A 19,740-nucleotide genomic window follows, 5' to 3' on the forward strand; every position below is an offset into this window, starting at 1 on the left:
GTACCAGTACCTTCCACAAAACATCTCAGTACTGTATTTGGCTCATAGCTATTGCAGTGCTACTACTACCAGTAAGTAACCCAGGAACTTACAGGGTATAGTTAAAAATGTATTTAGAATACATCATAGTACCGATGTAGGAATAGTTGCTACTTATAGTTCTCTGTCATAAACATTTACACCAACCAAACTATGTATGAATACTTGTGATCTAATAGAAATACATAGTAAGTTAGTAACTATATACTAGTCAGATAGTACAGTCTTGCTAGTAATTATTGGACCTAGAGCTATGAAGTTTCTATCAATCTTCTATATTCAACAAACTATAGTATTAAACTTGCATTAAATAAATGTACTCGTTTGGAATAGATATATAAATATATATCCAAAATTATAGAACGATTATCATATCACTAGGTAAATTCTATTGCTTCATGGACTATACTAACGAAGTACAATGTGGATCATAATTAGATTCTCTCTTATTGAACAAGAGGAAAAGAAAGATATAGATATTATTACAATCATAAGACCCAATGAAGACTCTCACTATGTAAATATATTTCAATGATTGTTTATTATAGCTGACTATAGTTTAGGTTTATTATATATGTTAACAATTACTTTTACCCTCGTATATTATTTTTATTTAATAATAAGTAAGTAAATAGCTAGATTTTGGTGTAGAATAGCCAATACTTCCGCCACTGTATCTATGCCCCACAAGGCACAAAGGCACCAACTATTTATGTAGCCACTGTTCCCGTGTCCCCAGCGTTCGCATTGCATCGCGCCGGCTTCCATCTTCAAACAACTCACTTACCTACAATCTCACTCTTTGTTTGCACCGATATGATCAGATCCACCCTTAGAACTCTCTCTCAATAGGGCCTGTTGGATATCCATATGTCACTCAGTTTCTGATTGTATTGTACAAATTGGTTCTGATTCACTCCAGCTCCCCGCTTTTGTGCTTTCCAACTCTAATATCTCCCAGACGGTCTTGACCCTAGATGCTCCGTAATACCTTTTATCTTAACTGTGACCATTAACCCGAAGAGTTGCATTTTCTTAATTGTCACAAATTCGCTTTCGACTGGCCTATTTGCAAACGTCATTGCCTCAGCTGGAAGCAAGTTGATTATCCAGAGAAGGCCCTTGGCTTTCTCTCTATCTCTGTCTTTCTTTGGCGCCCTGCGACTTACCTCGTCGCTCAATTGAATATACACGCGTGACAAACCTGACCTTGGGAAACCATCGCAAATACCTTTGAATACCGCTACGTCCGCCGAGTCGAGATATTCCCCCGCTTCGAATGGGCATACATGGCATTGCGCTGAACCCCAGATTCAGACGTAGGATATATCGTCTGCTTCCCTTCCTGCCCCACTCGCTATTTCGAACCCGAAAAAGCACCGCCATCAGGCCGTCGCCTTTACTGCGCAGAGGGTGAAGGAGGGGAGGGCTTTATAGAACAAAATCTCCACTACGCGTCCAGACATGCCGGGGGTCGTCATGGATAATACAAATATTGGTGGAGCCGGACAAGGGTCAGCTATTCATGATTCAAGAAACGGTATGCCGTCTTTGACACCGAATATCAATCGAAATTCCGCCTTTGGCGACTCACATGTGGGACGAGTTCATATCAATGGTATGACGAAAAATGCGGTTGACCCCAGTCAAGCGGAAGACGCGTCTACGGTCAATATTAAATCGACTAAATCCATGGAGTTGCCGGAGTTGCCACACATAACGCAAGGCTTTTTCCCATTCTCGAAGTTGATCAGTAGGTCTGTGCAACAATCCTGGAATGATCTTTCCGACTTGATCACGGAGATGGCAGACATCAAAGTCTCACCTCAAGAACAAAATTCTTTGCAATTGCCCGCCAGTGGCAAGTCCTTTGGAAACCAGAGCCCAGAAAATTTACGGAAGAAAGCACGGATCCTTGACTTTGCACACGCTAAGCGCGCAGAGTTCATCAAACTCCTTGTCTTATCTCAATGGAGCCGACAAGCAGCTGATGTTAGCAAGCTAATTGACCTTCAAAACTTTATCCGTACTCGTCACCAGGCCTACATGGGCGCACTGCAAGGGATTGGTGATATGAAGCGAGATCTGGTACAAGCCCAAGTAGCTAATCCGGATTTAACAACGGCTCTCGAAGTCTTGTCCAAGGGTAAAGTATCTTCCATGTCAGATGTGCGCTTCATCCTTCTTATAATACATTTTGATATTGACGTTAACTTGTTTATGTTTAGCTTGGGTATAAACCGCCTAGATCGTTGACTGGCAAAGACACGCTCAAAAGATTGCAGAAAATCAATAGGATTATAAGTGTGAGATTAGCATTGTACGATTCAGTCCCTCGCGCCTTTCATTCATATAGCATCCATGACGGCCGAGTCACATTTGTTGTGCCAAACGAATTTGAACTTGATCTTTCAATCGGGCAAGAAGACGAATCTTCTCAGTTATATTTTGTCGACATACGGTTTCTCTTCAACCCATCGTCACCGAATCTTAAGGGTCGAATATTCAACGAATTCGATGTCAAGATCAACGACGCCCTTCGAAACAACGGCCTTTCTGGATGTTTCGATTTATTGCATAGTCTCGTTCTCACTAACAAGATCAACATACTCTTTAAGCAGGCTATGGAATTGGCACGAGGCCTCTGGTACGATGTCTTGCGGGTTGAGCTTTTGCATCGAACTCTTGTTGTACATTATTGGACGCAAAAAGCTGGAGCTAAAAGTTGGCTAGAGATTGGGATCAAGAGCGGTAGAATATGCGGTGAGAATGATAGCTACAGACATCCTAACTTGGGCTTGCGCTGGATAAGAGACGGCCAAGAAGTCGACAGCGAAGAGATCGAGTTCAACACGAAAAGCCTCTCTATGGAGTCTATTCTGCGAAGCGTCATTGCGCTGCATATTTCTCACATACTCTCCTCGGCCTACTGCATCATAAGCGAAAGTCTACTTTACTCTGCCGGCAGATTATCCCTGCAGGCTCAATTGACAAGAACTGAGCCTGGAGACTGTGGACTGACTATCCAACTTACGGAGTCCAGGCATCTTAGTGTTTCTATTGAGCCGATGTCGGGAGCAAGCATTATATCAGCTACTCCCAGCGCTCAGGAGCGACTTGACAATGATCGCAGCTCTGACAAATCTTCCGCCGAGGATATAGCGGCGCGTGTTGCGCGACTTCGGTGTATGGCTGCGATAGATGAAATTGAATCGAACGTCAAGATGTTGGGCTTCGAAACAGTGAATCCCAGAAGTTTAAAGATCGATTTCCGAAGACTGTTTCCGAACAATGTTTTGCGGTTTTCTTTTTTCTGGCATCATCTCTGGGAACGTAACTGGATTGTAGCAGCAACAAGCAGCATGGACGGTGACAACTGGTGGGTGGTGCAACTTCAGACGACAACGACAGCAGAAAGTCATTCAGTCTTTGATGCAAGCACACATATCTCGTCTACTCTTCGTTCAGCCCAGGCTATAAGCGGTTCATTCTTTCATGTGAACCAGAATATCGGCTACCCCTCGTTTGCAGATTTGGGGCATTATCTTTCTGGGATATTAGCAGTTCATACCAATGCGCGCTATTTAGCGGACCTACAAACCGTTGACTTCTATCCTCCTCTACAACGACTGGTGATTGAACCAAACCTTCAAGTCCCCGAGATCTTCATGCGTTATGAAGCGGCGAATATTCCCGAAGTGTTCCGGATAGCCTTACCTAGTGGGCTAAAAAGTAGGGTTCGTACCAAAGGCACGATCCGCCTCGCGTTTCATGGGGTAGATCCTTGCAAGAAGGTTGCCACTATAGTCGCTTATGGGAATTTATTAATACCAATCAAAGCTTTCAGCGCTTTGAATTCAACCAGGGACCATTCGCTGGTTTTCCAAAAGAGAGGTACTGGCTTTGCTATCCGCCTGCTGGCCCCGCCAGGTCGTCCTGTCATACCCAAACTCATGGAAAATTTGCAAAGACTTGATTGCATCTTGTCAATTTTCGAGTGCCTTCAGCGAAAGAAAATGGAAACCCGATCTCTGTCGCTGTCACATGTCACTTTTGCCTATGGCCCCGAGAAAGACCTGCTCGCCACCCTGAAAATCGAAACATCCATGCCGTCAAGTTCTATGGAGCTTGATCCTATTTTTCTTGCGTCTCGAACTAAATCATTGTTCCACTTGCGCTTAGGCCTATCTTTTGAATTTCCAAACCCACATCGTCGCATCCAGAAATCCATTGAATCCACATTGAATCACAGCACCACAGACGCGGGTCTAGACACTGTTGCTGAACTTCTCTTGCTTACACTTCCATTAATGCGAGCCCTAGACCAGATCTTGATGAATCCGTCTAACAGGCAGCCACTAAGGGTGCAAGTGACTGTCCGTAACGCGAAGACATTTCAGATTCACTACCCTGGCCAAAGCTTCCGCTTCCAATTAGTTGCCACTCATCACCTCAGTCACATGGTCTGGATACTGAAAGAGCTAAGCAGCCCTAAGGAAAGATCAAGCCAAGATCAGCTCAAGTTGAGGCTTCGAGAAAGGTTATATAATTCCAAGGGCGATGGCTGGAGAGGCCTGGGTAATGGAGTTGTCGCTGAGACTGGCAAAGTTGGGAATCTTCTGACGGAGCTCGACAGATGTTTCGAGGCTAGCAGTACTCCAGGTTTGACTCCCGAAGTGAAAGCCAGCGGCTCGAAGAGTTTTAGTCAACAGTTGACGGCAGAAAATGGAAACGTTGAAGGCACGCTCAGTGAATCAGCAACATTGATCCCTACGCCAAATGCTACAAGTACTCGGCACAAGACTGGTGACACAACGCAGAACGCGGACATTATTATGATTGATTAGAGTCGCAAAGCTTTCTCAACCTCTTAACATATTCGATTGCCTCGTCACGTGCCACTGTATTTTTGAATTATCTCCTCCCTACGGTTTTGTCTCTCCCTGGGTTCAGGATGTGTCGCGACCGCCGCGATTGTAGCTATGTGTACAATGATTTGATTTACATGATTTATCTTCTTACCCAGCGGTTTTTTCCCTTGGGATTCTACCTATTATAGGAGTGATTCTCGCTGGCGCTATATCCTGGAAGGAGATTTCCGTTATGAGCTCGATCAACGAAATTAATGCATTGTGTTAGCTTCCTATGGCAAAGTCTCTCAGAATTAAGGCGTTAGTTACGGGGGGTTGTACTTTCTTTACTTTCAGTTTCACCGTTTGTCATGCTGTATTATTATCCATTCTTTGCCGTTTACGGGCAATTTTGCGGGCAATTTTGCTTCCAATGACTAGTTTTTGAATTATTATAAACGTCATTAGCACTTTGTTGAATACATCGAGTTTAAAATTTGACACATACGGCACCGTCTTGTTTCCGTCACTAGAAAACATAGATCCTGTCAACCTCTGCTACAGCTCAAAAAGTCCCGCAAGGTTTATATCTAGCCGCAGCATTGGATGGAAATTGAATTGTTACATGGTTCCAATAGTTATGTACTACATAGTCCAGTCTTGCTCTGTCACGAGTTAAGTAAGAACCCAGACGCGCAAATATGGATGTGGTCATTATTTATTATCCCCATCCTGATGAATCTAGTAGCGCAACTCTCTCACCTTTCCTCGGTTTTTGGAAACATCATATTCAATCCACCTCACGGAAGACAAGTCACCTTCTGGAATAAGCTTCCCGGGATTCATTACATGGCATCCTTCATAAGTCATACAAAAAGGCGCCGCTTCAGGATCGGCTAGAATGAAGCTTGAGGGTAATGGGTACAGCTGCAAGGAGGACGCATAGTCCCATAAGACGGGTCGCAACGAGAGTGGGAAAGGCGACATAGTGCCCTGATCCAGAATAGTTTTGACTAGCTTTCGCGACATATTGACTGCAGAAGGCATCGGATAGGATTCAGCTCCTATTCGTGGCGTCTGGGTCTCAATGTAGCCTTCAGGTGATACGGAACTCTTTTGGTTATCCATCCCTTCATCCATTACTGTAGACCTATCAGCATTCTGTCCAATGCTCACTGCGCTGCGCCTCAGCCGCCCTGAAATGTCATCGCGGATTATAGCGATGTCATGGACCGGTCCAAAAAGGGTGATCCGTGAGGGATTCGTAGTCCAGATAGCTTCGCCAATGGGTTCGGATGACTGAGATCGGTCTGACTCAGCATTCGCCATAGCAAATGCACGCTTCACTCTTGAAGTGAACAGTTCAGGAACAGCTTGACGTGGGATAGCAGAAGCAGCACCAGCTGAAAAGGCAGATGGCCAGGGGTCGTTGTCGCCCGGCACAAAAACAAACGTAGAGTGCTGTAGCAGAGATGGGAATTCAGATAGTCCCATAGCGAGCGAGTCAAAGTATTCCTTGTACTCAATACCAGCTGCCTGGCCGCCACCGTTGATCATGGCTTTCTGAACAAAATTCCCGATTAGAACAAAAACGATTGGACGTTCTCTCGGTGCTAAGTCATTATAAAAGCCGAACAGCCTCTTCAGTGCGTCCACCGTCTTCACATGGTCAAGGTTGACCTCGCTCATGATTGCTATTTTCATGCAACGGGAGTCATCCGCACCCCCATGCAAGTTCTGTAGGCATCTCGCCTGGATATGTCTCATACGAGGTCCCCGTGCACGTTCGCTTCCAACCCCCAGAAAGTCTACCCAACCAAACCCCCCGCTAGAGCTCACTTCCCCCGTGGTCTGTCGACTTTTGGTCCCCAGTGACATTTCCCGTCTTTCGCAGGGAGGTCCACAAATAGAGACTCCGACGAATATACCTCCAATAGCACCTCCAACCCCAGTATTTCCACCCAAGGTCGACCCTTTCACGTTTTCTTCTTCTTCGTAGATCCCGTCGACGAGCACTATCATACCAGGCGCGAACCAAGCGCCATTCTCAGGTATCATCCGTGCATGACTCAGTTCCAAGGCGATACTCCCTGTCAAGTCGGTAAGGGACAAATCACCCGTTGGGGAAACTGAAAGCATGCCAAGAATCAAATGTGATGTGCCACTCCTGCCCAGCAGGTTTGCGACTGGAGTAAGCTTGTAGCATTTATTAGGAGCAAAAGACGATGAGGATCGGGATAATGAAGGTACGCTAGAAGAGCCTAGTGACAGTTGAAACGATTCATTTCGTAGTAAGCGCTGGTGAATCACATTATAACGATCCCGGAACAAGGCAGTCTTATGAGAGGGCTGCGGAAACAGAGAAGCCTTCGACTTTGCAACCTCGAAATATTTCTTGTCGGCGTTGTATGTTAGACGTGGAATATCAAATGCATCAACTACCTTGATCCAACTTCTCGGGTGAGAGGAAAGGTTCGAGTCCCCGTGTTCTCCATCTCCTAGGGTCGACGCTACAGAGGGAGACAAATGTAGATTGGGGTGCATGCTCTCCCTATTCCGAGACGTACTCAAGGACACGCCATCTGTTGTAGGGGTCTTGCCAGCAACAACCCTACCCCCACTCATATTCCCTTCAACGGTTTGCAAAATCGTTTTAAGAGAGGCACCTTTGCCTTCTTCGACAATGACACCTCCTCCAGCCTTTTTCCAGCTTTTAGCCACTTCGTCCAATACTCGCTCTGCAAGGCCTTCTTCGCGCCATCCTGACCCGCAATTTTTGCCCACGAAGGTAGCTAGAGTCTGTAGTGCAGATGATGAAATCGTCAAGTTATGTTTCCGGGTGAATGTACGGAAAGCAACGGGCCGAAGGGTGGAGGGGGGAAGTAAAATTGGCAGTATAGACGTCCTCGTAAGAAGAAGATTGGATTTGTTTTTTCGCAAAGGGTGCGCGGGGGTCGCGAATGCAGGAGATGATGAGGGGACCGGATCCGAGTCCATCATTACGCATTCACATGTATCTCAATAGTTGTGGATTATTGGCTTTTATGCCGTGGGCACCCTTTGACAAATTTTTGGCTAGGCGACAGGCCCTATAAGAATAAGTTGGACTTGCGTTATTTGTCGATCTCGCCGTGATCGCAGTATCAGTCGCCAGTGCTACTAAGCAAAACCCACAAGCGACGGCAATCTAGACTGGGACGCGTGATAAATTAAACAGAGTGAGTGGCGCGATTACTGACGCGACCCGCGCCCGTCTGGAAATAAGGTCCGTCATCGAATGCCAAGAGATAGAACAACTATTTCCTTCTTTATCTTTTCGCGCTTGCACAACCCCTGGACCATTGTTCTTTTCTCTATTGGATCTTAATTCTTGTTTCTCAGAAAACTACTTCGCTTGGTCTTTTTACTATCTTTAGCGCCCTATTCACTTTACCCCGTCATTCTTGGGAACGAGATACTTGTGACAACAGACCGCGGCAATGGCAGAGTATGACCATGCGGAAATGAGCGATGCACCGCTTCAAAGTGATAACGAATGTATGAGGGCGTACTTAGCAAACCTAACTGAGCGAGCTGCCGCCAAGGATGCTGTCAAAGATTTCAACGCTGCTGCTGAGCTTTATTCTGAGGCCACAGAGCTCCAGGCTAAGTTGAATGGGGAGTTGTCGCTTGACAATGCCGACCTATTATATTCCTATGGAAAATCTCTCTACAATGTTGCTGTGAGCAAGAGTGATGTTCTTGGTTCCAAAGTAGCCGGAGAGAGTCAGACACAGGTACATGATCCGTTCACTGTGAAAACTTTCTCGTCTGGGACAGCATCTGGAGGCGATAACCTTGTTCAGGATGCAATTTTCAATGGACTAGCTCAGAAGGAGGTGCTTCCTGGAAAGGCACAATCCCAGAAGGTCGAGGACAAGCCATATTTTCAGTTCACAGGAGATGAGAATTTTGACGCCTCTGATTCCGACGAGGATCAAAGCGATGGTGACGAAGGTGCCGAAGAAGATGAAGATGACTTCGCCAATGCTTTTGAAGTCCTTGACCTCGCGCGCATACTCTACCTCAAAAAATTAAACGCAACAGGAGAAGAACAACGTGGAAAAGGCAAAGCCGCAGATCTGCCTCCTCATATCAAACAAATTAAGGAGCGCCTTGCAGATACATATGATCTCCAGGCTGAGATTTCGCTAGAAGCTGAACGTTTTACGGACGCAGTGACTGATCTCAGAACGGCACTTGATTTGAGACAATCTCTGTTTCCAATGGAGGATCCATCGATCGCCGAATGTCACTATAAGCTTTCGCTTGCTCTGGAATTCGCTTCTGTCAACAAGGAAGATGACAATTCTGCTGGTGGCAAGAGCGATAGGACGATCAATGAGCAAATGAGAAAGGAAGCGGCGAGCCAAATGGAAAAAGCGATTGAAAGCTGCCAAGTGAGAATGGCTCAGGAACAGAAGATATTGGATAATAATAGTGCCATGGAGGAAGACAAAGCAACCGCCATGAAGAGAAAAATAGCCAATGTGAAGGATATCATAGCAGACATGGAGCAAAGGGTAAGTTCCTCTCAACCATCCGAACCTCGATTCTCATCCTGAAACCACGGATATCTCACTGGCCTACAGCTTGTTGACTTGAAGCGTCCCCCGGTATCACTCGAAGATAAGGAGGAGCAGAATGAAGCTATGTTGAAAGGTATCTTGGGTCAGATAATGGGGCAACCTCCTTCGGAGCAGATGGTACAGTTGGACAAAGCTACGAAGGGAGCTAATGATCTCTCTGCGTTTGTTAAACGGAGATCAGGTGGTAACCAACAACTGGTATCCACACAGAAGCGCTCAGCTCAGGAAAGTGACCAGGAAAGAGATGTGAAAAGAACACGAGTCGGCAACAGAAATGGTTCCCCTTCCTAAGCATTCATATATTGATTATTGCCTTACTAACTGTCTTTCTTATTGCTTCTGTGGGCGCTGAGAAATAACGAGTTAGCTCTCTACCACAAAAATTTGCAGAGACTACGGAATTACTTCAGGCAAAAAAGATGATACCCATTCCAACAAATTTTCAGACTTATGGGAACCTTGGAAATGCACTTGAAATCGTTATAGCTTAAACATTACCATTAGAAAACTCTTTGCGGGGTCGCCCGCGCAGATTCAGTCATAAAAAGCAACATGAGTAGCAGGGCATCAAGATGCCGCGATTGCTGAGAGAGAGTGTGTGTGTGAGTGAGAGTAAAAGTGCTTCAGGGCGTAAGGCCAAAAATCGAGGTATGACGATCCAATTTGCGGCTTCGCCGCCGTATAGCCAGACCAGGGCTCCAAACACCGGCAAACAGATCTTCGCATTCATCTTCGTCGTGACTATCAAACTCCACAAGATCGCCCGGTGTATCGATCTCAAGTTTGGCAGAAGTCATTGGCTTAGAAGATGCAAAAGGCTCGACATATGAAGCCGACTCCCATAAGGAGGACGTCATAGTCCGTTTAGTTTCCAAAATGAATTTGCCAACCTTGTAACGTTGCGCTTCTTCTTCAGCGGCAACATATTTCCACCCAAGAATATTCCCGCAGAAGGCACAACTGATATCACCAACTGTATGGGCACCTGTGACCAGTTGACGCGATACGGGTTTCTGCATTATGGTATTTGGGAGCGTTTCTGTCGGTGAGCACGTTGTACTGATGGCACAGGCGATAGGTTCCGCCGACACGAGATACGCGCGGCCATGGCGACCAGTGAACCCCTTGCTGATGATCTGAGAAGTCAAACATAGGTCCGTTGCGCAACGAGAGCATTGAATATATGATACCTGGCCACCCAGGTATTTCTGGCAGCTCTCATCCATGGGCGAGGGTATGGTAGAGGGTCCGGTAGAGGACGAGCACCCCACATTGCGTTGTCGAGAACGGAACACGGTTGGTGGGAGAAGGAACTTGGGGAACATAAAGAGTGCTAGTCTAATGCTGGTGTTTGATATTGTAGCTTTATTTTACCGATAGGAGGGTGTAGCTGAGATCTACTGAATCAAGGAATCGACTCGTTGCGCTTCGAGCAGGAAGTCAGTGTTAGTTGTAATGTCATACTGAGGTCATACCATACCGCCCTTGAGGGGAGTAACTTCCGCTCACTACCGAGTATACTGTCATAGAGATCACCAATAGTATTTAAATCCATTATATTGTGCCCCACTGCCTGTACTAAGTAGAGTAACGATGTAGCCCCGTACATTGTGTTAAATCCACTATGAGCGCGGAAGGCAAGCCTTCCACCGTTAACCACTAATCTGACGACATACAATGTAATGTTTCAACTTGCTATAAATTGACCGTCGCACTGCTAAACCTCAGCACGCAAAAAAAGCCACTTAGCACTAAGCGACAGTTCGACACAATTTCCAGCGCTCCACGGTTGCAGCGTTGTCAAGTTAAATCCGCACCATCCCAAATTCCTCACAACTTCAAGCTCTGCTGCACCTTGCGAACGCGGAATGCATGCAACAATCTGAGAGCACCCAAATTCAGAGAGACTTGCTAACTCAAAAAGGGCAATTAATCTGTCAAACGAGCCGTGAGTCTCCGTTGTGTTCTTTATGATCTACCCGTAAACCCGAAATTAAAACTTACCCAGTCTTGAGACCTTGGCCCAGTGCACATTCACTAAAGAATATGAATAGGACACGCTCGTCATCTGAACTGGTCACAAATCCTCGGTATATACAATCACTTGTATAGTCCAACACCTCAACCCACTCTTGAATTCGGCTATGCTCGTAACCTGAATTATTCGGTTGAACTTGATACGCACCTGCCCCAAGCGACTCTTGTCCAGAGAGAATCCCCTCACCAAGGAAAATCACAGACAATGTGTCGCAGAAGAGCCTCTCACACTCTTCCGGGATAGTATGCGCTGCCTCCCCTTTGTATTCGGGTATAATATTACCCGAAAGACTGCTCTCCATTCCTGAATGGGTAGAGAGATCGGAGGGGGGACTTGGAGACAAGGTTTTCGACCCTGAGGGGACCTCAGGGATACCACTGGGCTCCTGTGGAATGTACCATATGGCATCAGTACAAATTAATAAAACCCGAGTTATGTATACTTACCGGCCCCAGTCGTAGTGTAGTAATGGAAACCATTAACTCTCGATGCTGACGTGTTGACACTATAGCAGCTCGCAAGTGCAGAAGTTTGGAGAGCTTTATCGGGAAATCGCTGTAACTGATTGTAGGTATTACTGTTGATATTCGTGTACTTAGCCATGGTTGTGGTAGTCGCCCTAAAGAAAGGGTTATTATATATATATAACGTCGTATAGAGGCTGGGATGTCTGTTTTGGTCAGACACTGGTAGCCAGGTTTGACGGAGACCAACTAGAAAGGGCCGATTGGCAATAAAAAGCAACTATGGTCCAGGTATAGCCAAGATAAAATAGCAAAAGATTAGGTTACTGGTGAATAGATTATCTGTAGTCCGTTGGCCGATGCAGGAGACAATGGAAGAAGGGGTTCTTTGGGCTGTACGGAGTAGTCGTTCATTATTATTTGTCATCTGACTTGGTCGTTCATTCGACGTCACGTGTTAATGACTAAGATGAAAGTTGTGCTGAGGAAGGAAAGCAGAGTTAGATTATTCTCAGCGTTACTCGGTAGATATCATGTCTAGAATCAATCTAGAGTAACCTCACAGTCAGCACGACCTTCACAAGACGCCGCTCCAATCCACCCCAATTCGTGTAATACGTGAGCAAGGCAAAGCCTATGGTGAGTGTATACATCACATGTGTAGTATATACAAACAAGAAAGATACACCATGTGAAAAGAAAAGAATAACTCCTATGCACAATAGAAGATGTCCCGTAACTCCCAAGCTGACATGGACCCAAAAGTAAAAGACTTGAAACAGAGTGTGAATCTCCGTAAAGCGTTTAAAGCTCTCGATAATCACTAGGCCGTATCCTCCTATATCTTGCTTGATGTCGTTGTGGATTAACTGGCTGGCGGAAATACGCCGTATCTTCTTCGCGGGCATACGGAGTGCTAAATGTAGTCCGCTGTTGGTTTGAGAAATGGCCCATACTTGGTCCCTGTGGAAAACCTAAGCTCTGTTGCATACTTCCAGCCATATGAGATATGGGAAACATATTCACTGGAGAGTCACCCACCCCATTGAACATATTCGTAGCGCCGTACCCAGAATTAACCGCACCGTTTGTGCCGTCACCATATAAACCATTTGACAGCGGATTGAAATTCATACCGCCCATGTGGTTCCAAGTTTGGGCGATATTATTAGTGAAAGCATTAGATGAAGCTAAGCCAGTCGAGTTCATAAACCCCATCCCTTCTCCCGCGAATCCAGCATCAGGGAAAGCCATTGAAGGAATGCCTTGGGCCTGCATGAAATTGAATCCAGCAAAAGGCATTTGTTGGCCGAAAGGGAGAGACTGAAATCCAGTAGAAGGATCACTGACTTGTGAAGACGATGTTTCGGTAGACTTAGGGTTATCTTCGGCTTTCTGCTTCTTCTGTGTGGAAGTTGGGTTTGACTCTTCGGTGGATTCGCTAAAAGGCCCATCCTCCGCAGGCCTTTTCTTAGAATGTTTCGACAAATTTTCCCCAGTTGAGGCTGGTGACGACAACTCAGCTTTTCCACTTGAATCGTCGGTTGAGGCATATGGTTTGTTGTTTGACTGATTCTCTTGGGCTGCCGATTGTTTCTCTTTTTCTTTTTTCAAATCCATCTTCTCAGCCTCATAAGCCTTAATCTTTGTGACAGCGTCATCGTCTGCAGACAGATTATCCAGTAGGACACCTTCTGTTCCACATCCAGGACAGACGAAATCACTCTCGATTAATGCATTTGTAATACAGTCATTGCAGTAAGTTCTTTGGCAGCACGGGGTTTTTGCGGGTTCTAAGAACATCCGTTTATCAATTGGGCACTCTAGCCCACGTGCTTGCAACTCCTTGCTATATTCTGCAGCTGCAGCTTCCGCGGCGGCAGCGGCTGAAGCCTTAGCTTTTTCTTGGTACAATTCCCAAGCCGCCTTGTCTGGTTTAGCAATGACAAAATCACCATCAGCATTAACCATAACGCCTGTATTCTTCAAATCTTCATTGGAGCCATCTATCGTGAGCGATTCCGGCTTTTCAACTTTGGTTTGCAGAGAACGAGGTATACCAGTTGAACGTTTCACTCGGTACTTGCCATCGAACTTGGGATCATTGTTGGTTGGGCATGCTTGAATCCAATGACCTAATCATGAGCTTTAGCCAAACTGCAACCATCGACTTCGACATCAATCAGGGAATGCGTGCCGAACAAACCTTTTTCACGGCAACGATAGCAAAGATATCCGGGAGGCGGAGGATGGTCGGGGACATTTATTGGCTTTCCTCTCCCGCGACCAAACGGAACGGGTGTAGCACTATGGACATTTATTAGATTAAGTAACTATGTGTTTGGACGAAGTATGCTCACTTAGCCATCTCTTGCTGCTGTTCTTTCCATTGATTGGCCTGCAAGTTGAAAAGCGCATTTATTTTCTCCTCTTCGGTCTGAGCATTGTTAAGTTCTAGGACACCGTTGCTAACTGTATTGGTAGAGTTGGATACTGTTCGGCTCGACGAAACTTGGTCATTACGAGGAGCATTGCGCGCATTTATAGGCATTTTCCCGGATACGTAACGAGTAGCACCGCCTTTGCCAGGTCGCGATGCAGGTAGCCTCCGGGCTATAACGGATGTCGAACGAGGTATGATTGTGGTATCGTCATCGTACTCTAGGTCACGAATATCTGTTAGCAGCTCATCTTCCTACTCCTTTTTTCCCTCTTCTATTGTTCGATCTCCTCCTCTCCCGCTCCTTCATCGTCTCCGCTTCCCCCCCCCCCCCCCCCAATTTCCTATTCCTAGCATTTATCCTTCTGATTGCCAACGTGCAAGGAGAGGTGTGATGAATTCAAGAATAATCGGTTCGTTCAACTTACCTTCTCCAGTGTCTTCATTGTAGATGGACAGCTCGAAATCGGTTCCGTCACCCAGTCTACTCTGATTGATAATTTCGCGTTTCAATTCAAAGACAGAGATACCGGTGCCATCAAAAGTCACCCTTGAGGGTTCTTTTTGAGATTTGAACTTGAAGTGAACAGAGGATGACATTGTATTCAATTGCACGTCCAACGAGAGTGTTTGCGAATGTAATTAAATCAAGATTAAAGGGGTATCTTTTGCGAAAGGATACACAACAGGAAAAGAAAATAATGCAAAAGGAACAGCACTTGGGAAATGTGTGGCAAACAGCCAACGACAGATTTTGATTCGTGAATCCTCTTTGTTATAAGACCCTGGAGATCGCAAGCCCAATATCTATTGACGATATTGCTCGAACTCATAAATTTAAAGACTTTTGCTGAATGCTGGATGGTAAGTGTTCAAACTGCATACACACAAGACCAAGTCTGAACGAATACAAAGTGAAACAGTTTGCAGTACTGTGGTAAATAAAGGTGAGCCACAAGAATGTTTCTTTGTCCTAATGGTTTCTTTTCTTTTTGCTTCTTTTTTCATGAAAGAATTCTCCGTTCAATAGATGAATTAGAGCTTCTTAGTCTCCTCTAGCCTGTAACGTGCAGCCTTGAATTGCAGCACGAAACAGGGGCTTGGGTGTCTTATTGCAAGGCAGAATTCATGCACAGGAAGCAAGGGTGAGCAGTTGATATTTGGGTAATACCAGAAGCAAATGAAGCATGGGCAGGTTGAGCAGCGAAAGACTTTTGGCAACAGGCACCAGCAGTGTCGCGCGACAAGATACCTGACTTATCCGAAGATTACGACTCAGTACAGGATCGAGAGTATAAAGATATGATAGTATATTTGTAGAGTGAGCTGAGAAGAGGAGAAAAAGAGGAAGAAGAAACCCCAGGAGCTAACAGGCAGTAACTGTGTTGTTCAGAGAAGGCGTAAGAGAAACGAAAGACATGCTAGGTATGAGTTTGATGGGTAGGATCAAAGCGCACTCGGAAGTGGTGGCAACCAAAGTATCATTAAATCACGTGGTCTAGAGGCCAAACTAGTCTGACCGCCTTACGGAGTATACTTTCGTACCTCGGCGAATACAACCTTGAACCTTCATTCATAATGCAGTAGTACTATGTACAGAGTACTAGGCCCTAAATTGCGCAAGGACCGTCTTGTGGGATTCTAGATAGCTAATTTACACCCTTTTAACTTAAATGACTCTAGTATTTACATACCACCAAAAGGGTTAGATGTCAGTTTCAGGTTTGCGAACCAGAAACCCTTGGCCACTTAAATAGTCTTTGACATCGCTAACAGTATATTCACCACGGTGGAACTGTTGACTTCATTAGCTGCTGCTGCGAAAGACACGGGCAATACATGAGATTAACATACCATGCCGGCGCCCAGTGCTGCATCTGTAGTAGTACGCTCGAAAACTTCCGCAAAATGCCCAGGATTTCCGGCCCCACTGGAAGCAATGACTGGTATTTTGATAGCCGTTTTGACGTCGTTGATTAATTCTAGATCGAAACCGCTATTGCTTCCATCTTTATCAATGCAATTCAAAAGTAGTTCCCCAGCACCCATGGCCTCAACAGCTTTTGCTAACTGCCAAACATCCAGGTCCCGGGCCTCTCTACCACCTTTGATGGTGCACTGGTACCAACAAAAGCTTTGCCCTGAGCTATTCGGATACTGTGTCCTGATGGTATGATGCTTAGTGTCTTCAGGACCGTTGACGTATACGCGTTTAGGATCGACGCTCACAACCACAGCTTGGTTTCCATATGCCCTTGATATTGTCTCTATGGCGGTTTTCCCAGACAATTTTTCGCCGGCTTCGTAATATTGCTCAGCTGCAATAACAGCATCGGAGCCAATGCTGACTTTATCCGCCCCAGATTTGAAATACATGGTGGCGACGTCAAGGGCCGAGATGCAGGTGCCATCTGGATCAATGGTGTCCTTGATTCCACCCCCAATCGTGAGAGGTACGAACACAGTTTCGGATGCCCTTCTCAATATTTCCAGCATAGGTGTGTCTGCCACTGGACAGTTTCTGAATGAGGTTATGTTCAGAAATGTCACTTCGTCTGCCCCTTGCTCGTAATATTTTTTAGCCATGTCGACTGGCTTTCCCAGATTCCTTACCTGGCCTCCAGAATTCACGCCATCCTTCTCGCGTACATCATATTGATCGCCTTTCGTGACGACGAGGTCACCGGAGTCGTTCGTGCGGACATCGAGACAAGCAATAACTCTGCGAGTCAAACCATACTTCTTCTCACGCGAGACCGATGTGTCTGGCGTAGGTGATTGCATCTGGTCACCATCCAAGAAGGCACGGATAGTCCGCAAGCCAGCCTGCCCGCTCTTCTCTGGATGGAACTGCGTGGCGAAAATATTTCCCTTTGCTATCGCACCTATGAATTCCTCCTCGCCATATGTGGCTGTAGCAACAGACCAACCATCTTTCTCCAGTACACCAGGTGTGTAAAATGCTGCATAAGAGTGAACATAGTAATATTTGCTGTCTGGGCTCAATCCACAGAAACTTTGAGCTCCTAAAGGACCAACACTGGTGTTCATGGCAGAATTCCAACCTATGTGGGGTACACTCTTCGCACTGTCATCGAATTTGCTCATTCGCTTTTGTATCAGCCCCAACCCGGGGACATCAGGGTCCTCCTCGGACCCTTCAAACAGTGCTTGTAGACCGACACAGATCCCCATGAAAGGTTTCCCAGAATCTATGTGCTTCTTTATCGGTTCTAGATACCCGCCCTCTGAAAGCTGAGAGAGACAATGGCCGAAATGGCCAACTCCGGGCAGTATAAGTTTCTGCGATACGATTAATGCACTGCAGGTATAAACAAGGAAAATTTATCTTGGCTGATGAAAGAGATATACTCACATCCGCATTCTTCAGATCTTCGGGATTTTTAACCCATTCAACATCATACCCAACTTTGTTAATTGCATTCACCAACGAACGAACATTCCCGGCAACATAGTCGAGCAGATGGACGGTGGGCATGGCGGCGGGGTTGAGTCAATTCCACTATTCGAGGGGCTCGCTATGTCAAGGATAAAAATCCAATTGTGAGGTGCAATAGAAAATCTACGCTCCTTGATTTGTTCTATTATCTTTCCAGTATCTTTTTAGGGTAGACAAGATTTTACTGGGGGGTTGAATTGGAGCTTTGAAAGAATGGGATCCTGTCTTCAATACCCCACCAAGAGCTAGCTGACTCATAATCTACAATACTTTTAGTTTTTTTTGCTTTTCCCCCGGCGCCGGCGGTCTAATCGGGTATACTTACTTAAAAAGAATCACCGCCTTTACACAGTAGGTGTAATGGGCTGAGTTAAACCTTAATATTATACGTGAGGCCTAGAAGAAGCTGCTTCTTGACGTTTCATGAAATTCAAGGTTATGATTTGCGCTTATCCCCTTAACACCTGAGTACACGATTTGCTTATTGAGTACTAGTGGTCTAGCTGCACTAAATATAGACATGTGTTCCTTTCTATTAAGTCATCACAGCCTAGGTAGCTGATATCTGGCTCATCTACGAATCTCATATAAGTAGTTTTTGTGTCGACCGGTACAGTCGTGGGCAATCTGTCATTGGGGGCTCATTGTGGTCAGTAGAATATCATCACCGCAATATCACCTTCTCTGTGTCACTATATCTTGCCACGGACATGATACAAGCCAAAATCATACCGATAAATATGAAAGGTACAATTCTTTCGGACTCTGGAATACAACGCTATATCTGGTAGGCCAGCAAACGAATATTAGAAGACTGTGCCATATTGCCCACGATAGGCTTCTATAAACCATGCTGAGGTATGCACAAGCTCATATTTAGTTGATGGCCGCTCAAGTACACAAGAACTCACTATGATAACCGGCGGTACCATCAGCTTATCTGTACATGCATGGTATGATTGAAAGATGTATTTCCCAGTGGGAATTCGATTGTACCTGTTTGTTCAGGCTTGATGATGGTAGCCGTTTTTGGTAGCTATGTCTCTAAGTTAGCAGGTTCAGACGCAACTTTAGAAGAGTAGTTGAGCATTTGTGTCTAAACACTATCTGCTGGGTGTCCCAGTTAGAGGTTTTTCCTGCTCAACCTGAGAGCCGCTAAGCTTCCAACGTTCCTTTTAGTATGAAGTAAAGATATATTTTCCCGAAGGGCCCAGTCAAGGCTACTCTGGCTACTGTAGATGCGGTTGCTAGCTACATCAAACACTAATATAATCTAGAGGTATAGTATTGATTATAAAGCCTACCATTACTGGGCACCACTTGATAGACACTCCGTTTTACTCAAGATCACGGCAGGTGGATGGATCATAATTGAATGTATAGATTATATATACTGTACGCATCTGGTAGCCTTTGCCATCCCTGAAACTTACTTAAGACTCTCCACACACAGTCTATTGTGCCTTCCAGGGCTTGCCTGTTATGCAGAACAACTATTGCTTATTTTTAGTTGATCCTTCGAGATAGATAAGTCCGTTTCGAGGCTATTCTCTCGTCAGCGATGTATCATAAACCGATAGAGTAGGGACTTACGGGAGAGAACTGGCGAAGGCGAACACCAGCGGACTTTAGAATGGCAGCGCTCTGAGTCATGTTAGTTAAAACTAACAGAGGATAAAAGGAGTATGGACAGACATCTTGATCCATATTATATCCCTGTGAGTATACGACTTCAGAAATGCCAACCTGTGCAATTTTGACTGTGCACGTCAAGCAAGGACACCTTTGCTGTTCTCAGTATAGTTCAACCCATTATACCAA

At 45.5% G+C, this 19,740-nt stretch overlaps 6 protein-coding genes across 6 annotated transcripts; 2 read left to right on the forward strand and 4 right to left on the reverse strand.

Moving 5' to 3' along the window:
* Positions 1-1,659: 1,659 nt before the first annotated feature.
* Positions 1,660-4,886, forward strand: AO090001000735 (mediator of RNA polymerase II transcription subunit 14; the record flags this gene model as incomplete). Its single annotated transcript, XM_001819174.3, has 2 exons — positions 1,660-2,208; positions 2,268-4,886. The coding sequence occupies 2 exons, from the start codon at positions 1,660-1,662 to the stop codon at positions 4,884-4,886; spliced, it is 3,168 nt and encodes a 1,055-aa protein (XP_001819226.3).
* Positions 4,887-5,630: 744 nt separating this feature from the next.
* Positions 5,631-7,886, reverse strand: AO090001000736 (DNA polymerase epsilon noncatalytic subunit; the record flags this gene model as incomplete). The annotated part of the gene is made up of 1 exon (XM_001819175.3): positions 5,631-7,886. The coding sequence occupies one exon, from the start codon at positions 7,884-7,886 to the stop codon at positions 5,631-5,633; it is 2,256 nt and encodes a 751-aa protein (XP_001819227.3).
* Positions 7,887-8,392: 506 nt separating this feature from the next.
* AO090001000737 (SHNi-TPR domain-containing protein) lies at positions 8,393-9,808 on the forward strand (the record flags this gene model as incomplete). Its single annotated transcript, XM_001819176.3, has 2 exons — positions 8,393-9,451; positions 9,521-9,808. 2 exons carry the CDS (start codon positions 8,393-8,395, stop codon positions 9,806-9,808), a joined length of 1,347 nt encoding a protein of 448 aa, XP_001819228.3.
* A 332-nt stretch (positions 9,809-10,140) lies between these two features.
* AO090001000738 (yippee/mis18 family protein) lies at positions 10,141-11,585 on the reverse strand (the record flags this gene model as incomplete). Its single annotated transcript, XM_023234686.1, has 2 exons — positions 10,141-10,880; positions 11,522-11,585. The coding sequence occupies 2 exons, from the start codon at positions 11,583-11,585 to the stop codon at positions 10,141-10,143; spliced, it is 804 nt and encodes a 267-aa protein (XP_023089786.1).
* Positions 11,586-12,823: 1,238 nt separating this feature from the next.
* On the reverse strand, positions 12,824-15,059 carry AO090001000739 (cleavage polyadenylation factor subunit MPE1; the record flags this gene model as incomplete). Its single annotated transcript, XM_001819178.3, has 4 exons — positions 12,824-14,154; positions 14,226-14,326; positions 14,380-14,680; positions 14,888-15,059. 4 exons carry the CDS (start codon positions 15,057-15,059, stop codon positions 12,824-12,826), a joined length of 1,905 nt encoding a protein of 634 aa, XP_001819230.3.
* Positions 15,060-16,164: 1,105 nt separating this feature from the next.
* On the reverse strand, positions 16,165-17,958 carry AO090001000740 (imidazoleglycerol-phosphate synthase; the record flags this gene model as incomplete). The annotated part of the gene is made up of 3 exons (XM_001819179.3): positions 16,165-16,254; positions 16,314-17,762; positions 17,836-17,958. The coding sequence occupies 3 exons, from the start codon at positions 17,956-17,958 to the stop codon at positions 16,165-16,167; spliced, it is 1,662 nt and encodes a 553-aa protein (XP_001819231.1).
* Between the last annotated feature and the right edge of the window lie 1,782 nt (positions 17,959-19,740).

Source organism: Aspergillus oryzae, chromosome 2, assembly GCF_000184455.2.
Source record: "Aspergillus oryzae RIB40 DNA, chromosome 2".
Classification (NCBI taxonomy): Eukaryota; Fungi; Ascomycota; class Eurotiomycetes; order Eurotiales; family Aspergillaceae; genus Aspergillus; species Aspergillus oryzae.